This window comes from Triticum aestivum, chromosome 2A, assembly GCF_018294505.1.
Source record: "Triticum aestivum cultivar Chinese Spring chromosome 2A, IWGSC CS RefSeq v2.1, whole genome shotgun sequence".
Taxonomy (NCBI): Eukaryota; Viridiplantae; Streptophyta; class Magnoliopsida; order Poales; family Poaceae; genus Triticum; species Triticum aestivum.
In genome coordinates this window covers 728,239,668-728,259,568 of record NC_057797.1, presented here as the reverse complement: position 1 = coordinate 728,259,568, position 19,901 = coordinate 728,239,668, and the positions used below count along the sequence as shown (strand labels likewise).

Sequence of the window (19,901 nt, the reverse complement as noted above, 5' to 3'; positions counted from 1 at the left end):
CTACGTTGCACCGATACGGCGACACCGATACGGCGATACGGGATACGGCAATTTCTAGAAACAGCAATATGCGATATGGCAAGTACATATAAATAATTAATAAAATTACATGTAATAAAAACAAAAATAATAAAATGTGTGAGATGAGATCAAAATACCACCCCATTGGTTGCCTGACTGCCTCTTTTCTTTTCTAGTCTTGAATGATCATCCAGGTCCTCAACTCCTCATGGTGTATGCAAAATAGAAAATACATCACATGATATTAGACTTGACAATAAATCATGACAAGTGGAAAGCAGTAAACAGGTTGGCTTGTAGCATACCAGATGAATATATTTCCAAACTTCCAAGTTCCAACAAGTTTCAATTCTGAATTCTCAATGGCCATAGAGAAACAATGCAAAAGTTCACGAAGATAACATGATAAATAGGAAGATCCATATTCAAACAATCCATAATTGTGCATTACAACATAACAATAGGAAGATACAAGGCTCAGGTGGCCATAGATCCAAGTTCAAGCAGTGCATAATTGTGCATTACAACATAACAACAACATAAACTAAACGAGACAGCTCAAGTGAGAGCATCCATAATCTCAGCCTCCCGTTCGGGTTCATCAAGTGTAAGGTCAGCACCTTCAAGCATGCCAACACCAGTGAAACTCTCAACCCCATCTCCACCCACATCCCACATCCGGCTTGGCCCAGCACGATAAGCATCAGATTGGCTTGAAAGCAGACGCAAATTGTTATGTGAGAACACTAAATCCTCAGCACGTACAGGAGTGAGCCTGTTTCTGCCGGAGCTATGGATGAAGGAATATGTGCTCCAATTCCTTTCACAGCAAGATGATGATGAGGGCTGCCCAAGTAACTTTAGTGCTAAACTTTTCAAGAACTTTGTGCTTCCTCCATGAGTGCCCCACCATTGCTTTGGTTCAAAATCATCTCTATCTTCAATTGAATCTACATCCTGAAAGGCATTCATCATTAGAGCAAAATCTACAAATTCTTTCTTGACGGTCTTGTAGTCATTTGGGTCCGGAAAAAACTTCAGCAAACACTTGTTTCTCATTTGTAAAATCTCATGATCATCAATGGGGGTAACACGGCCACGGACTGCCCCAACCCAATTTGGACTATAGTACCTATTAACATGTGACAATATAAAATCAGCAAGCTTTTAAAGTTCAGAACTTGAGATCGTCAAATGACAAACATATATAAATCATCAAACCTTGGATTGCATGAGTGAGCCAAACAATGGAGTGGGGTATTACTCTTCTCCCAACGTTTAAGAAGTTTTTTTCTTGATTATGATATAGAGAGCACAATCTTCATGAAGTTCCTTCTTTTCATAACGATAAATGGGAACTTTCACCTATGAACAATGAACAACAATCATAATCAGCAAGCAACACACATCAATAATGCCCAAATGATGATGAAGAAAGCTACAAGAATCACTTACCTTCTCTATCATGTCGTCCCACATCTCATATATCAAATGGAGAGATGGTTTGTCCGTGTCGGTCAACCTTATCATTGCATATATGGGTGAGGTGAAAGAGACAATGTATGCAATTTTATCCCACCACACATCACTCAAAATGAGTTCCTTCACCCTTTGAGCTGTAATAGGATCATCCTCTTTATAAGTAGTCCAATTTGCATGAACAACCATTTGTGTGAGTGCGTCCTTGATTAAAAGAAACCTCTTCAACATGATGACAACACTTGCAAATCTGGTTTCCGCAATTTGGAGGAACTTGAGTTTGCTAAACTCATTCAACATAGACAACCTCATGCCATGGTTCATGATGAAGTTCTTGACAAAGGCAGCTAGGTCAGAAACCTCTTTTATAAAGAGAAGAACTTCATATTCATCAATATCATCTTTCTTTGGGTCACAAATTTCCTTCAAGACAAGATTGAGGCAGTGCACAATGCAAGGAGTCCAGTAAATATTCTTGTATTTTGCTTGAATCATCAACCCAGCACCTCTCACATTAGATGCATTGTCTGTGATCACTTGGACCACATTCTCAGATCCAATCTCCTCAACCACTTCCTTCATCTTCTCATATATATATATATATATATATATATATATATATTCCTTGGATTTGGTCTACTCATTGAAAACAATAACAATCAGCAAGCAATTTATGCAATCAGCAGGCAACTCAATTTATACCAACTAAGAAAACTAAGACAAAAAACAAGGCAAACTTTTTTCACCTCTCCTTCAGTGTTGATTGCCTTAAGAAACATTGGGCCACTCTCTGTCACAGCCATGAAGTTTAGAATTGGCCGCCTTTGAGGATCATACCAACCATCAGTTGCAATAGTCACTCCTTTGAGCGGCCATGTGGACTTGAGGGGCTCTAGCATCCTCCCAACATGCTTCTTCTCTTTTGCAAGGCAAGTTGTCCTCAATGTATTATATCCAGGAGGCACATAGCCACCCATTTTATTATTTGCAATAAAACTGTAGGACTCTCGATAGTAAGGATTTCTTGCTAGATTGAAAGGAACTCCTACAAAGGACAAACAAGAATAAAAAATTAGCAACTCTGGTTCAACAAGACAGCAACAATGACATTGTGATACATAGTTACATACATCCGGTGATGAACATTCTTGCAATAAGAGCATCAGCTTGTTGTCGAAGCTCTGAATGAAAACTTTCTGAAATCTCGGATTGCTGTCCTGCTGCCTTCCTTTTCCTTGATGATGCCGATGGACTAGATTCTTCATAGGGTGGTAGAGGAAGTGTTTTCCTAGTTTTAGTATTAGAAAAAAGTAGAGCAGCTTCCCTATCTTGCTTGCCAAGTTCCTCAAACATATGATGTGTAATCTTGTTACAAGAACTTATGCCTGCACTTGCTATCTTAAGAAGATGTGCTCTTATTCTAGTATAGCTGCCCGGGAAATCATTCATATAGAAGTGGCAACGGAAACGCATGTTGCCTCCACGACCTCGCTCTCGGCTTAGTGGAGGCAACATTAGTAGTAGACTCAGCTCGCTCATTAGGTATCCTTGTGGGCTATTGGGCTCGCTCTCGGCTGCATTCTGTCGCTAGCGATACGGCTGGGACACGGCGAGCGACAGAATGCAGCCAAGAGCGAGCCCAATAGCCCATGAGGCCACGACCACTAAACCTATTCCTCTCTCGCATTCTCTCTTCTCTGTTCGACCACACCAAGACCTAGGGTTCGAGGGCGACCCAGGTCCGCCACCGCCGCCGCAATCTGGAGTGTCTCGGCGCTGCCTCCTCCTCCGCCTAGAACGGCTCACCGCCGGCGCCCCCACCGCCTGGAATCGCCTCTAATCTTCTGCTCTTCTCCACTGCCGTGCAACTCGGAAGGTAAACAACAATTACCTCGATCCCCTAGTGATGTACTGATGTGTGCTTGGTGTGTGTGCTTGATCTTGCTGTATCCTTGGCTGCTTGCTGGCTTTCATACACAGTAGTAGTAGACTCTCTCATTAGGTAGTAGTATTACTATATTATTTTGGATGTGATGTATGCTTGGCTGCTTGATCTTGATGTATGCTTCATGTTTGGTTGCTTGCCGGCTTCCGTGTATGCTTGCTGTGGTGCTGCTTGTTGATGTTTGTGGGATTAAATTATTACTTGCTGATGTTGTTGTTGTTGTCTATAGAAGTAGAACATGGCATCTGCTGGGAGTTCCATGGCAGGAAACCAATCCTCACATGGTGCTACTGCGAGCAACAGCAATGATGTTGAAGGCGCGGGTGAAGAGGCTGGGAATGGTGTTGTCAATCTGAAGTATCCGTTCTGGAAGCATGCTACAAAACTAGCAGTAGACCCATCAGGTCGTGGAGGCAACATGCGTTTCCATTGCCACTTCTGTATGAATGATTTCCCGGGCAGCTATACTAGAATAAGAGCACATCTTCTTAAGATAGCAAGTGCAGGCATAAATTCTTGTAACAAGATTACACATCATATGTTTGAGGAACTTGGCAAGCAAGATAGGGAAGCTGCTCTACTTCTTTCTAATACTAAAACTAGGAAAACACTTCCTCTACCACCCTATGAAGAATCTGGTCCATCGGCATCATCAAGGAAAAGGAAGGCAGCAGGACAGCAATCCGAGATTTCAGAAAGTTTTCATTCAGAGCTTCGACAACAAGCTGATGCTCTTATTGCAAGAATGTTCATCACCGGAGGTATGTAACTATGTATCACAATGTCATTGTTGCTGTCTTGTTGAATCAGAGTTGCTGATTTTTTATTCTTGTTTGTCCTTTGTAGGAGTTCCTTTCAATCTAGCAAGAAATCCTTACTATCGAGAGTCCTACAGTTTTATTGCAAATAATAAAATGGGTGGCTATGTGCCTCCTGGATATAATGCATTGAGGACAACTTGCCTTGCAAAAGAGAAGAAGCATGTTGGGAGGATGCTAGAGCCCCTCAAGTCCACATGGCCGCTCAAAGGAGTGACTATTGCAACTGATGGTTGGTATGATCCTCAAAGGCGGACAATTCTAAACTTCATGGCTGTGACAGAGAGTGGCCCAATGTTTCTTAAGGCAATCAACACTGAAGAAGAGGTGAAAAAAGTTTGCCTTGTTTTTTGTCTTAGTTTTCTTAGTTGGTATAAATTGAGTTGCCTGCTGATTGCATAAATTGCTTGCTGATTGTTATTGTTTTCAATGAGTAGACCAAATCCAAGGAATATATATATATATGAGAAGATGAAGGAAGTGGTTGAGGAGATTGGATCTGAGAATGTGGTCCAAGTGATCACAGACAATGCATCTAATGTGAGAGGTGCTGGTTTGATGATTCAAGCAAAATACAAGAATATTTACTGGACTCCTTGCATTGTGCACTGCCTCAATCTTGTCTTGAAGGAAATTTGTGACCCAAAGAAAGATGATATTGATGAATATGAAGTCCTTCTCTTTATAAAAGAGGTTTCTGACCTAGCTGCCTTTGTCAAGAACTTCATCATGAACCATGGCATGAGGTTGTCTATGTTGAATGAGTTTAGCAAACTCAAGTTCCTCCAAATTGCGGAAACCAGATTTGCAAGTGTTGTCATCATGTTGAAGAGGTTTCTTTTAATCAAGGACGCACTCACACAAATGGTTGTTCATGCAAATTGGACTACTTATAAAGAGGATGATCCTATTACAGCTCAAAGGGTGAAGGAACTCATTTTGAGTGATGTGTGGTGGGATAAAATTGCATACATTGTCTCTTTCACCTCACCCATATATGCAATGATAAGGTTGACCGACACGGACAAACCATCTCTCCATTTGATATATGAGATGTGGGACGACATGATAGAGAAGGTAAGTGATTCTTGTAGCTTTCTTCATCATCATTTGGGCATTATTGATGTGTGTTGCTTGCTGATTATGATTGTTGTTCATTGTTCATAGGTGAAAGTTCCAATTTATCGTTATGAAAAGAAGGAACTTCATGAAGATTGTGCTCTCTATATCATAATCAAGAAAAAAACTTCTTAAACGTTGGGAGAAGAGTAATACCCCACTCCATTGTTTGGCTCACTCATGCAATCCAAGGTTTGATGATTTATATATGTTTGTCATTTGACGATCTCAAGTTCTGAACTTTAAAAGCTTGCTGATTTTATATTGTCACATGTTAATAGGTACTATAGTCCAAATTGGGTTGGGGCAGTCCGTGGCCGTGTTACCCCCATTGCTGATCATGAGATTTTACAAATGAGAAACAAGTGTTTGCTGAAGTTTTTTCCGGACCCAAATGACTACAAGACCGTCAAGAAAGAATTTGTAGATTTTGCTCTAATGATGAATGCCTTTCAGGATGCAGATTCAATTGAAGATAGAGATGATTTTGAACCAAAGCAATGGTGGGGCACTCATGGAGGAAGCACAAAGTTCTTGAAAAGTTTAGCACTAAAGTTACTTGGGCAGCCCTCATCATCATCTTGCTGTGAAAGGAATTGGAGCACATATTCCTTCATCCATAGCTCCGGCAGAAACAGGCTCACTCCTGTACGTGCCGAGGATTTAGTGTTCTCACATAACAATTTGCGTCTGCTTTCAAGACAATCTGATGCTTATCGTGCTGGGCCAAGCCGGATGTGGGATGTGGGTGGAGATGGGGTTGAGAGTTTGACTGGTGTTGGCATGCTTGAAGGTGCTGACCTTACACTTGATGAACCCGAACGGGAGGCTAAGATTATGGATGCTCTCACTTGAGCTGTCTCGTTTAGTTTATGTTGTTGTTATGTTGTAATGCACAATTATGCACTGCTTGAACTTGGATCTATGGCCACCTGAGCCTTGTATCTTCCTATTGTTATGTTGTAATGCACAATTATGGATTGTTTGAATATGGATCTTCCTATTTATCATGTTATCTTCGTGAACTTTTGCATTGTTTCTCTATGGCCATTGAGAATTCAGAATTGAAACTTGTTGGAACTTGGAAGTTTGGAAATATATTCATCTGGTATGCTACAAGCCAACCTGTTTACTGCTTTCCACTTGTCATGATTTATTGTCAAGTCTAATATCATGTGATGTATTTTCTATTTTGCATACACCATGAGGAGTTGAGGACCTGGATGATCATTCAAGACTAGAAAAGAAAAGAGGCAGTCAGGCAACCAATGGGATGGTATTTTGATCTCATCTCACACATTTTATTATTTTTGTTTTTATTACATGTAATTTTATTAATTATTTATATGTACTTGCCATATCGCATATTGCTGTTTCTAGAAATTGCCGTATCCCGTATCGCCATACTCGTATCGCCGTATCAGTGTCGCCGTATCGGTGCAATGTAGGGCAAAAATGGGAACCATAATCTCAAAAATCTTTTACCACCCTCGTCCATCTCGATGAAAGATTAAAATAACAGTAGAAAATATAGATGGTACAAAATCTCGTACCATGACATCACAAGCTCAATGATGGCACAAACGAACGACTAAACTGATGATAACTGTATTCCATGCAGATTGTAGACTTTCAGAATTAACTCCACCAGCTGGTAACAAAACATAACATGTGTGTCCTAATTCCCAAATGGGCGTTGAAGGCCTACAATGATCAGAGGACCAGTCCTCTTCTTATGGTTTTATCTACAGGGATCTTATGGTTTTATCTACAGGGATCCCAGTGTGTTGACAGAATCAACATGCATCTGGCCTCAAAACAGAAAGAATCATTGATTTGATAGGTAATACTTCAGCTCTAGCCAACTGCAGGATAAATCATGCCAATATTTTGTATGGACAGGTTTGATAGCGATCAAAACATACCCAATATGCATAGCTTTTGGCATGTGATCCAAACGCATCCAAATGCCCGAGCTCCCGCAGCTCCAAGCCGCCGCCGTCCCATAGGCTCGCATCGGCGTCGTGCGCCGCCTCTCGCTGGAGACCATCGCAACCGGAGGTTCACCGTCAAGGCTGCCACACCCCTGCCCTTCCTCCTCTCCCTTCTGTTCTATATCTCCTCCTCACCTTCGAAGCTCTCTCTCCCTGGAACTGCAGCAGGCCATAGAGAAGCTCAGCCACCGCCGCCGCCCATCCGACTCGCCGGAGCCGCCTGTCGTGCATACATCATTTAATGGCAACCGAGTCTGCATATAACTCTGCTCTCTTCTCATCAGACAATCGTGCATACCAATTTGTACCAGTCTTTGGTTTTTCACCCGTTTGATTTGCAGTGACATGAGTAGGCGTATTCGTGAGATCTTTAAATGAGGAACGCTCGGCTGATCCTAATGCAGACAGGCGATGATTCCTCATCTGTGACATGTATTGGGGAACATCCTACATCAGTAGAATGACAAAACAATGCTACATAGGGATCCTAAATATCGAGAAGCTGAATTCATTAAGGTTTGAGTAAATGAAACTGTCAAGTGTTTTAGTAAATATGAAACTGTGACAAAAAGGACCTTAGATGCAGGGAATGGTGATGAGTGAGAATGGTCTGAACCTGTAGAAATTAAGCAGGTGTTGTTAGGGAGGAGGCAAAAAAACAAGTTATAAAATATTGTGAGTGGGATTGCCTAAATATATCAGATCTGTGGATCATTGAAAACACTGATCAGAAACCTGAGGAATGTGCAGAATTGTGAGTGCATTGAAAAGGTAATTGGAGTGAGAGCAAACAATTTGTGAACCATATGAAGAGCTTAAGTACTCATAAACCAGACTGTAACCATTTTAGTGCTGAGTGTGGCATTGGCGTTGGATCATGATAATTCACATACGGCAATTGTTCCAGAATAATTGTTCCTGCTGGTTGGAAGGATCATCTATGTATGCACTAAAATAATCATAACCAGAAGGATCATGTATGTATCAGATTATCTTGTGTGGAAACTGGAAAGAACAGAACCGCAAGCATGATGTTCAAACAATGCACATTTGAATGTAAAGAAAACTTACTGGCTCAGATGAGATCGTCGGCGGCAGAGGAGGAGCAGAGGAAGGCGGGCGGCGGAGAAGAGGACCGGCTGGCGGCGGCCACGGCAGAGGACCGGCGGACGGAGGGCGAGGATGAGCGGGAGGCGGGAGAGGATGGGCGGGGTGGCAGCTCACGCCAGCGGCGGCTGACGCTAGCGGCGGCTCCGGCTGTCCCACGGCGGCTCCCGCAGCGACCCGCGGCCCGCAGCGAAGGAGCGACGGGCGGCGGCTCCGGCTACTGGAGGAAGAGCGGGCGGCGAACGGCGCGGGAGGAGGAGGAGGGGGCGAGAGGTCGCGCGGACGGGGAGAGAGATCGTGCGTACTATTTTTTTTAAGGGTGTGGCTGGTTAGCGATCGAGTAAGGGCGGCTTGGCGATTGATTAAGGGCGTGGTTTGCAGCATTAAACACAGAATGATTAAGAGCCATTAGATTTTATTAATGGATGAGTCTGATTATTTAGATCTGCTCCTCTCTTTCTTTTATAGTGGTAGTAGATGCTAAAATGAAATTCCTTCCGGCAGGGGAAGAAAATGCACGACTGTCATTCCATTTACTCCTAGCGCTAGAGAAATGGGGTTAATTTCTCGTGTGATAATGAAATGCGTGGGATTATATTTCAGTTTGTTAAATCCCACATATATTCTTTTAGTATGTTATAAGGCATCTTCAACCTTGACTCTCAAACCACCCGCATACGACCGGACGTGTGTTGTCATTCAACGCGATACCCCATCCATCTGCGGGCAGGTCTGTATACTCATGCAAACGGACCAGAGATTGGGTGTGCGTGTGTTCGTGTGTGGGAGGGGGGGGGGGCATCCAGATTGCTGCCACGACAACGTCCGACACCCCGCACCCACCCAAAACCTTCTCCCTCTCCTCACGTTCTTTATCGCCCGAAGTAGTTGCCACAGATTCATGCCGCTCGAGAGCGCGAGCGCCGCATTCATGTCGGTTCAGAGCAGACACGACCTCTCATGTACATGAGAGGACGGGGCAGGTCAGATATCTACCGCATTCAAACGGGCAGCTCGTTTGTCTGCCTGCTGGCATTGAACAAGCCCGGCATTGAAACAAGCCCGCCGACGGAGAAACCACTCCGGCGTTTCCATTGACACACCACGTCGCTTGGCCTCACTAGTATATGCTATTTAAACGAAGCAACTCACGGCACCAACCGCACCACAACACGTCCGCTCCACATCCTTATCTCGTGCACCACATGCGCCATGACCGCTAGGGGTAATGCGTTGTAGGAGAGCCTCTCGACGGAGCAGAAGCACAAGGTGGCCGCCCTTGCGGCCGGTTGGCAGCGCCGCCATGCGATTGCGCTAAATCAGGAACAAATGGGGCCACGGCGAGAAGCAATTCGTTTGTCTCACTATGCATATATCTGCGTGCGCACGAAAATGGGAACAGAAGCGTTTTCTACTACAGACTTGTTTCATAGCTTCCAACTAAGCGGCAGACCCGACATGACTGACGGAAAGTCAACGTTAATAGTTGGTCTAATTGCACGATAAAAGAGTTCTGTTTCCAAACAGATTTGCCCATCTATAATAGAGGGCGGCATGCGGACCAGCTCCCCGGAAGTCTCCAATGACGACCCGACAAGGGAGACGGGCTCCGACGATGACTCGACGTCGAAGCCCCCACCGGTTCATGTCGGCTTGACCATGGAGCAGGTGCATGCACACTTCAACGACACCATGACGGAGGAGCAGCCGACGCGCCGTCATTGTTGGCGTTATGGCAGGCACAGGAGGATCAGTGATACAACCTCTCCCTCCTCAAGCAGCACCGGCTGATGGAGGGCCAAATATACAGTGAGCACAAGTAAGAAGGCAGTGGCGGCAAAGAACCATAACTTCGTAGCCGAGCAGCGGGCGCTCTAGGAGGCTTGGCGCGCTCATGCCTCTGGCAACGTGGCCATGGCGCAGCCGGATGCAGAGACTACGCATGCGATCGCGAACGAGTACGCCAGCAGCCGCACGTTCCTGAAGCTATGGCTCTTCCAGCGGTGTCTGCGTTTTTAGCTGGACCATAGTCTTGATAACTTCTCCTCCGTAATCAATTACAAAAGGTCAGAGTCTTAGGCTGGTCGCAATGAGCAAGAACATAAGCCAGTAACTTACACACTTCCTTAGACTATGTTACTACCTCCATAGTAGGTAAAAACATCTATGTAGTGTCATGCAACGATGTATTTATTAGGTTATAGACTCATTGTTTCTTGGAGTGTGTGATGTTCCGGTAACTTAGCTAGTTACCACAAGCACCTCTCTCTTCATTAAATATGTGCCACATAAGCAAAGTTGTATTGGAGTGTGTGATATTACTCCTAAGTTCCTCCCCATTGTGACCAGCCTTAGAGTCTAGGATTTGAACCTTAGTGAGCTGATACGCATGTACTTGTAATTTTGATTTGGTTAATAGACTGTTTTCAGAAGAAAAAAAATGTTTTTTCTTCCACTCGGAGAAAGGAAAGGCGATCTCAGCAAGCCGTCGCCATCCTCACGCGGCTCCCCTTCGTCGACGACCTCGGTCGTCGATGGTGAGGTGGGTCACCGGATTCACGCGTGTGGATCGTTTTAGGCCCTAGTAGCTTATGCTTCTAGATTGTTCATTGTTTTGGCTACGACGGCAGTGATGATGATGCTGAATAAAGAATCTTCAGATCCTTCTTCGAAGAGTTGATACACCCTATGTTTGGGGATGGATTTTGAAATCAGTCTGTTCAAACAAGGATGGCGTGGCGGCGGTGACATCCTCGTGGTGGACTTGTGTCCTTAGGCTCCGACGGTGTTTTCTCCAGCACCGGCGCAGAGCTTGGGAGGTAGTCTAGGAGTGGATACATATTGTCGTCTGCATCAAAGGCATCTGAAAGATGGTGGATCATGTGTTGGGTTCTGGTCCGTGGATGACATGTAAGGTTTCCTCATCCGACGTCTTAGTCGTGTGGGGGTGGTAGACCTGAAGTTATGGTGTGTCCAGGGTGTTGCTCCGGTTTGATTCGATGAATGGTAGTGGCTTCATCTTTGGTAAGCCACCTTGAAGATCCGCAAAGCAGCATATCAACGATGGAGCCGCGTCGAGCTCGAGTGAGAAGCCGATTCATCATTTTTTTCCTTCGGTCGCTGTTGTGATAGTGCGAGAGACGGGCGTTGATGTCAAACTCAGATGATTGTTTGGTATTGATTGTAGTTTCCCTCCTTGATTGGTGTTATTTTGTGCAAAGACTAGCGTTTGCTCTTTTTTGTTAGTTTTGATAGCTTGGTAGTTACGTGGCTTGTACCATGATCTTTAGGATCTAAATGAGACATATATTATCATAAAAACAAATTGTTGAGAAAATGCAAAAATTTTGGGCGAGGCATCGCCCCACCCCCCGGGAGTTCTGTGTCCTTCTACACATGATTAAATGTTGTGTGAGATTGCTATAACCCCACTAGGGTTTCTTTGCACCCCGTTGGTGCTGCCGGTCCGCCTTGTCTTCGTTGGCCTTAGGGCCATGGCAGCGCAGTGGATCCCAACCCTTATCGGTGAGAGGGCTCCGTTTTTAGATGTTCCTTCAAGTTTTGTTAGGATTTATGTCATGGTCAGGAAGATAAGATGGTGGCGGCTCCTCGAAAATAAAATAAGGTTCTCCTTGTCTAGCCCCCATCTTGGTGGTGCATCTAGCATCGTCGACGAGCGTGTGGAGATATATCTCTGGCGGATCTGTTTTTGGTGGATTTGCTCGGATTTTATCGTAGTTCGTCTATGTTCATGTGTTTTCATTTTGAATTCTTTTGATCTATACTACTCTTCAACGGCGGTGGTTGCTGTTATGATGCGTTAGTCCTATTGGGTCTTAGCACCACGACTTTCTGACTGTCTACTACAACAAGTTTTGCCGGCTCTGACGGAGGAGGGGCGATGACGTCGGCGTGCCTTCGGCTCACTTCAGTGCTTGTAGTCGTCGCTAGGTGGTTTATAAAGCTACATGTAATTTTTATTATTTCTGGTGTTCGTTATGCTGCCCTGATTGAAGATGAATAGATCAGATGTTTTCCCAAAAGAATATTGACGTGCAAATCACGTACAACTGACTTGTGTACAATTTTTTAACAACGACTTGTATACATTGTCGCACGAAGAAATCAAAGCATCCCTCTATGGCATTATAATCACTTTTGGATGAAGGAGACATTTCCTTCCCCGAAAGGAATGTGTGCTCTTAGCATAACCGCAAGGCATCGATCACCTCCTTGCTCTGCATGGCTTGGTAGTAGTAAACCGTTGCTGCCATCAGAGAGAGGAGCTGCAGCGCACATGACAGAAAAGCATGCACAGCCAGCAAGCACAAGGACACCGCCATGCTCCTCTTCGCATACACAAGAGCAACCCGGTACAGCGGAGCCACGACGGTCGGCACGAAGTGCGCCACGAGCACCAAGAGGAGACCCTCCTTTCTCCTCACCAGCGTCACGAGACGCCACGCCTGCCGGAGCGCCCCCACGCCGCGGCACCTCCTGTCGACCACCGACGCGGCGACGCCCACCAACGCCACGGCGGTGAAGTAGAGGGAGGTGAGGAGCGCGATGAGGTAGACGAGGCCCTGGACGGAGAGCACCCCTGAGAGCCCGCCCATCAGGTCGGGAGCGGGAATCAGCGCGGCCAGGACCGCCGACGCGAAGTCAAGCGCGTCGACGACGGCGATGGTGATGGAAGCGCCCTTCAGGCTGATCCTCCCCTTGACGAGCTCGCGCAGGAGCTCGGCTAGCGAGTAGCGGTCGCCGGAGTAGGTCGTGGAGGCCGCGAAGAGGAAGAGGGTCCTCTTGACGAAGCCGACGGCCAGGGCGACGATCACCTCGGAGACGCCGATGAGTATGAGCCTCATACCGTCTTGCTTTGGCCCCTCCATCTCCATGAGCTTGGCGTATTTGGCGCTCGAGAAGTCGGTGTTGTTGAGCTCGGTGGCATGGCTGGCCACGACGTCGGCGAGAGGCTGGACGAACAGGAAATTGACTACGTGGTCAAGGAAGGCGGCGGCGGCAAAGAGGAGGAGCAAGGGCGTGAAGAGCTTGGGGTTTAACGTGGGGAGGATCAGCGCTTCCTTTAGGAAAGTAAGGCATGATGTGGTTTTGGCAGCCATGGTTCCTTTTTGGTAAGGTGCTTTGAAGAACTGAAGATTGAGGATGAACTGCCTGACGCTGCCGAGGAGATTTGTACGTTGGGGGAGAGGATGGGATGGCTGATGCTCACCGGTCAACCGAGGAAGAGTTGAAAAAGGAACGGCACGTCGTTGTCGCCAAGGGACGACTTGGAAAAACCAAAAGAATCAAAGTACGACCCGCCCGCCGGTGGAGGAAATTGCAGAAACCACTTGTACAGCTCACCAATTATTGGTGTTTGCTATACAGAACACAACTGTTAGTCTAACTAGTTGCAACCAGGTCCAGTGAAAATAGTAATACTACTCTGCACACGGACAATGAGCTCTGGCGGCCGCGACGAGTGGAAGCTTGGTGCGGCGACGGCTAGGGATTCCCCCCGTCGCTCGTGGGAGCCACGCAGGTGGGAATCAGGCCTTCGTCATCGCCACAATTCGCGTCAAAGTAGACCAACCACTCTTGTGGCGGCTAGGGTTACAACCCGATTATTGCTCTCAGGCAAGAGTCACTCTCTGCTTTATATATAGCCATGGATGTCTGAAGGTGAAAGGAAAATAATAGCAAGTAGAATAAAAAGTGAAAAAGGGGCGCCAGCCTAGTGGTTGAATGACGGCCATCGGATGAAGATCGTGTGCCGGCTGCTTTCTCTCTTCAACGTCGGAAGTACCGGTTCGCAAGCTTCATCTAGGGCGTCAATACTTGATCTAGCGGCTACGATGTCTGTCGGATGATGAATAGCTAACTGAAGAAGAACTGGGCCTAACATAAGGCGCACTAAGCTCGTGGAACAACATCAACGCCAACTACTACCTCTTTACCTTGACATTTACCTCTTCTTTACCATTCATCAAAGAGATAAGTTCTTCTAGCTTGGTTGTCAACTCCGGGCTATTTTCTTCTATAGCATTCACCTTCTTGGTGGTGGTCCTTTCAACATGCCATTGGGCATGGTTCTCTTGCGTATAATCTAATATCTTCTTGACATCTTCTATGGTTTTTCCATGATTGTTCCTCCTGCAGCTGTATTAGGCATAGATTTTGACATATGATTCAAGCCATTATAAAACATACGAAGGATTAAGCATTCTTCCATTCCATAACAGGGGCAATTTCTCATAGCTTATTTCATTCTATCACACGCAAGCGCTAGTGGCTCACGTTCCTCTTGCTTGAAACATGTAATCTGAGAATGTAATTGCATGATTTTTGCAGGTGGGAAAAACTTAGATAAAAATTTGTTGCAACAATCATCCCAAGAAGTAATACTGGCTTTAGGCAAAGCTAAAAGCTAGTCTTTAGCTTTTCCTCTCAAAGAGGAAGGAAATAAGGGAAGTTTCAGAGCATCTAAGTCATAATCCTTTATGCGTGTCATGTTGCACAATTCACTAAAATTATGTAAATGCATACCTGCATCTTCAGAAGCAGAGCCTCCAAAGTGTTCCTGTTGAACCATGGAAACTAAGTTTGGTTTGATCTCATATTCTGCAGCTGCAACATCAGGTTGTGCTATAGGTTCATGCATGAAATTGTTGCTAGGAGTAGCAAAGCTCCCAAGATTACAAGCCATAGTAACTTTTTGGATTTTTCTACTGACGAGACTTGCAACAAACTAAAACTAAAACTAAAACTAAAACTGAAAAAGTAAAGACAAAAACTGAAAATTAAATTTAACACAAACTCTAAACACAAATACTTGGAATACTAAACTCCTCCCCGACGACAACGGCGCCAGAAAAAGGGCTTGATATCTCCTTTTTGTTGACCCGGTATAGGAACTAAAAAGAGTATCCCACACCTATTTCCCCAGAGGTGACCCTGGGTTATCGAACCCACGAGAGAAAGATTTCCTTAAGCGATGGTCTCTAGCAAGTTGTTTCTAAAGTGTCAAATCCAATTTTTGACCGGATCAGCAAGCAAATATTGATTCAAACACTTATAATAAAATGATGGTATGGGGATGAGGTATAAATGCTTACAACCATGTATTGGTGTTGGGATAAAAAATGATATTAGTGTTGGGGAACGTTGCAGAAAACAAAAAAAATTCCTACGTTTCACCAAGATCAATCTATGGAGTCAACTAGCAACGAGAGGAGAGTGCATCTACATACCCTTGTAGATCGCGAGCGGAAGCGTTCAAGAGAACGGGGATGATGGAGTCGTACTCGCCGTGATCCAAATCACCGATGACCAAGTGCCGAACGGACGGCACCTCCGCGTTCAACACACGTATGGAGCGGATGACGTCTCCTCCTTCTTGATCCAGCAAGGGGAAATGAGAGGTTGATGAAGATCCAGCAGCACAACGACATGGTGGTGGATGCAGCAGTGATCGCAGCGGGGCTTCGCCGAGCTTCTGCGAGAGGGAGAGGTGTAGCAGGGGAGAGGGAGGCGCCAAGACTTGAGATGTGGCTGCCCTCCCTCCCCCCCTTTATATAGGTCCCCTAGGGGGGTGCGCCGGCCCTAGGAGATGGGATCTCCTAGGGGGGGCGGCGGCCAAGGGGTGGAGTACCCCCCAAGGCAAGTGGAGGCGCCCCCTCCCCTAGGGTTCCCAACCCTAGGCGCATGGGGGGCCCAAGGGGGGGCGCACCAGCCCACTATGGGCTGGTTCCCCTCCCCACTTCAGCCCATCACTATTAGGAAAAGGCCTACTAATGGCGCACCTAATTTGGCCATTAATGGCGCATTAGTGGTGCGCCATTAGTAGCACGCCATTAGTATATTTTACTAATGGCGCACCACAGGTGCGCCATTACTATCTGGTATACTAATGGCGCACCCCAGATGCGCCATTAGTATATACAACAGTGCGCCATTAGTATGCCTCCCAGGGGGCCATGTATACCAAGGTGCTTTGGCATACTAATGGCGCACAACAGCAGGATGCGCCATTAGTAACTTCGGCATACTAATGGCGCACTCTTTAATGATGCGTCATTAGTATCCTTTGGCATACTAATGGCGCACTATGATGTGATGCGCCATTAGTATGAATATTAGGTTTTTTTATTTTTTTTATTTTCTGTTTTTTGCACAGGTTACAAAATGTATAATTGGACAAAATATAGACAGCACACGTCAACAACAGATTCATCGAATACAATAGAAGATTAGTCTCTGAATACAATTCATCATTTTAGTCTCCGAATACAAGTCATCATATTAGTCTCCGAATTGAAAAGACCGAACAAAGATAGAACATTATATTACAAGTCTCGAGACCGCGAGTTTGTCTTCACGTTACAAGTCGATATCGATCATCTAAACTACCATCACATAGAAGAGAGCTATGGTCATCACGATGAGCATCATCACGATGAAACTCGTCTTCATCCGGTTCCTCCAACGCTCCCTCCCCTCTCCCGCTAGATAGCGGGCGTATCTAGATTTGGCCTCGGCCCTAGTGGCGTACCCTTTGTAACTGTTACTGCTGAATCGGTGAACCTATCTCCGACACTCCTCCCAGTCGTCGTAGACTCCGGGAACCTTACCCTTGTACACGACATACCACGGCATCGCTATGCAGTAGCCAAACGAAATGTTAGTACCAATTCACAGACAATACATAAGCAATATATAAGTATGCAACAGAACGATCGGAAGAGAAAAGCAAGACATTAATAGCATCGATTACATCTTAAGTTGAACGACTCTCGAAACCAAAGAGACATACTACAAGTTCATTAAAGTTTAATTACAACATGAGACTCAAGGGACCGGAGCGTGGATGAAGCCGCTGTCTATCATGGGAGTTATGAAAGAACGGGCGTTGTCAGCCTGCATTTGTAGGATTGTGTCGATGTCACTGTTGGACGGTTGATTTCTGAGGTAGAACTGCCCCGCGGTACGAAGGACATCTTGATGGATGATTTCTGCAAACTCCGACTGGATGCGAAAGAATTCTTGTTTGATGTCCGCGTCCTGGATTGCCGACACGCTCGCGGCCCAATCTTTGAGTCTACTCGGTAGCAGAAGTTGATGATGGTCCCGTACGATCGCCCGCATGTGATGGATAGCGTAGTAGGCACCCTTCTGACCGACAGGCGGCTGCTTGACGCAGCAGAACATCGTATTGCGGGAGAACACGTGCTTGCCGTACTTATGAATAGGCCTGGTGAAGGTGCCTCCAGATTTGACGTAGCCGGGGAGAACATCATCAAGAACCTTCTTGACATTTGTGTAGTCTATGTTCGACTGACGGTCCGGGTCGAAATACGTGGCCATGGAATATTTGGGGCTTAGGAGGATGAGCGTGCAACGTGTGTCACTGCAGAAAACACGGAATGTTAAAAGAAAAACGATCGAAATCTAAGAATTCATATGTTACGGGGCGGTTGAGGGGAGGACTTACTCGGGAAAGTAAGGCACGAGGAAGTTATCCTTATCTTGGTTTGCCAGAATGACGCCTTCGAGGTAAGAACTCACGACTTGCCGGTCCCCAGCGCTGCCCAAGATCTTGGCACGCATGTAGAAGGGGTCGACTATCACAATGTCCGGGGTCTTGTCGCGAATGATCCGCATCTCCATATTCAGCGAAAATAGCCGAACGAAGGTGTAGTGCAGCGGATGAAGGTTCAACATAGCGTGGATGTCATCAAACCGCAGGACGATCGTACCCCCGATGGAGTTATCCACAAAGCCCTTGCCCTCTGGCACCTTGGCCGCGAAAACCGGGTATGCCACATCCTTCTCTCCGAGACGCCGCTTCTCCAAAGAAAGAACACTGTCATGCAGACTCCGCATAGCACCGGTTGCAGCATCGAGCATATTTCTCGGTAGCATCGGCCTACCCGCCACATGCACCCTCCTCGAGATATCCTCAGGTGAAGGTGGCCCGTCCTGAGCACGGATCGTACTCGGTGCCGGCTGGCCCGCACCCTTGTTAGTCTTTCTTTTGCGTGCCTTCTTCTTCTCCTGTAATGGGACCGAGTTCTGCTCACAGACCGCCTTCTTGAGTGTGTTGGGGCTGATCATATTTTGCACCTCGCCTATCTGAGGCTCGGTGAAGTCAGCAGCTGGAGGCGTCTCCTGAGAGCTGAACTGCAGACGGCGCCTATTGCAACTTGGCTTCTCCGCGGTACCAGCTAGATCGCGCACGTCTTTTGTTGGGTTGGGTTCTTGAGAAGGAGGCCCCATGAAGTCGCCACCGTACCCATGATCGGCAAAGTACTGATCGACGTTGGCAAATGTATCGTCGTCGTCGTCGTTCTGATCCTGTGCCATATGCATGTTTGGATCCAGTGGCATAGGGATGTCCGGCACCGTTGCGGCGGTCTTGCCATGGGGCCGACTTGGCGCCGGCACGACTGGCGGTGTTGTCTTTGGGGTGGTGTCCCCCGCCCCCAAACGAATCTGGCTCTTCGGCCAAAGCAGCAGCCAGCTCAGGCAGGCGCTGAGGGTTATCACGTCATCATCGTCAGCCCCGACGGGTCGAATCGGAGGTAACAACTCGTCGCAGCCTGGCAGCACCCGAACCAGTTGAACCCTAAACAAGTTGGGTGGCATCTGGGTACCGTGGAACAAGGGGTTGCCCGGTTGAACGATTTTGCCCTTGGCGACATCGACCAACTCGTTGTTCACGAAGTGCAGGAGAGTGCACGGATCCAGCAGTGATCGCAGCAGGGCTTCGCCGAGCTTCTGCGAGAGGGAGAGGTGTAGCAGGGGAGAGGGAGGTGCCGAGACTTGAGATGTGGCTGCCCTCCCTCCCCCCCTTTATATAGGCCCCCTAGGGGGTGCGCCGGCCCTAGGAGATGGGATCTCCTACGGGGGGCGGCGGCCAAGGGGTGGAGTACCCCCCAAGGCAAGTGGAGGCGCCCCCTCCCCTAGGGTTCCCAACCCTAGGCGCATGGGGGGCCCAAGGGGGGGCACACCAGCCCACTATGGGCTGGTTCCCCTCCCCACTTCAGCCCATGGGGCCCTCCGGGATGGGTGGCCCCACCCGATGGACCCCCGGGACCCATCTGGTGGTCCCGGTACAATACCGGTGACCCCGAAACTTTCCCGATGGCTGAAACTACACTTCCTATATATAATTCTTCACCTCCGGACAATTCCGGAACTCCTCGTGACGTCCAGGATCTAATCCGGGACTCCGAACAACTTTTGGATTACTGCATACTCATATCTATACAACCCTAGCGTCACCGAACCTTAAGTGTGTAGACCCTACGGGTTCGGGAGACAAGCAGACATGACCGAGACGACTCTCTAGTCAATAACCAACAGCGGGATCTGGATACCCATGTTGGCTCCCACATGCTCCTCGATGATTTCATCGGA

At 46.8% G+C, this 19,901-nt stretch overlaps 1 protein-coding gene across 1 annotated transcript; it reads right to left on the bottom strand.

The window, feature by feature from the left end:
• Nucleotides 1–12,513: 12,513 nt before the first annotated feature.
• LOC123186252 (uncharacterized) lies at nucleotides 12,514–13,688 on the bottom strand. The gene has a single exon (XM_044598037.1). It carries the CDS (start codon nucleotides 13,601–13,603, stop codon nucleotides 12,686–12,688), a length of 918 nt encoding a protein of 305 aa, XP_044453972.1. The 5' UTR covers nucleotides 13,604–13,688; the 3' UTR covers nucleotides 12,514–12,685.
• Between the last annotated feature and the right edge of the window lie 6,213 nt (nucleotides 13,689–19,901).

Bases quoted from the DNA above. Each gene is read 5' to 3' on its own strand.
- LOC123186252 (XM_044598037.1), bottom strand. From the start codon at position 13,603: ATGGCTGCCAAAACCACATCATGCCTTACTTTCCTAAAGGAAGCGCTG.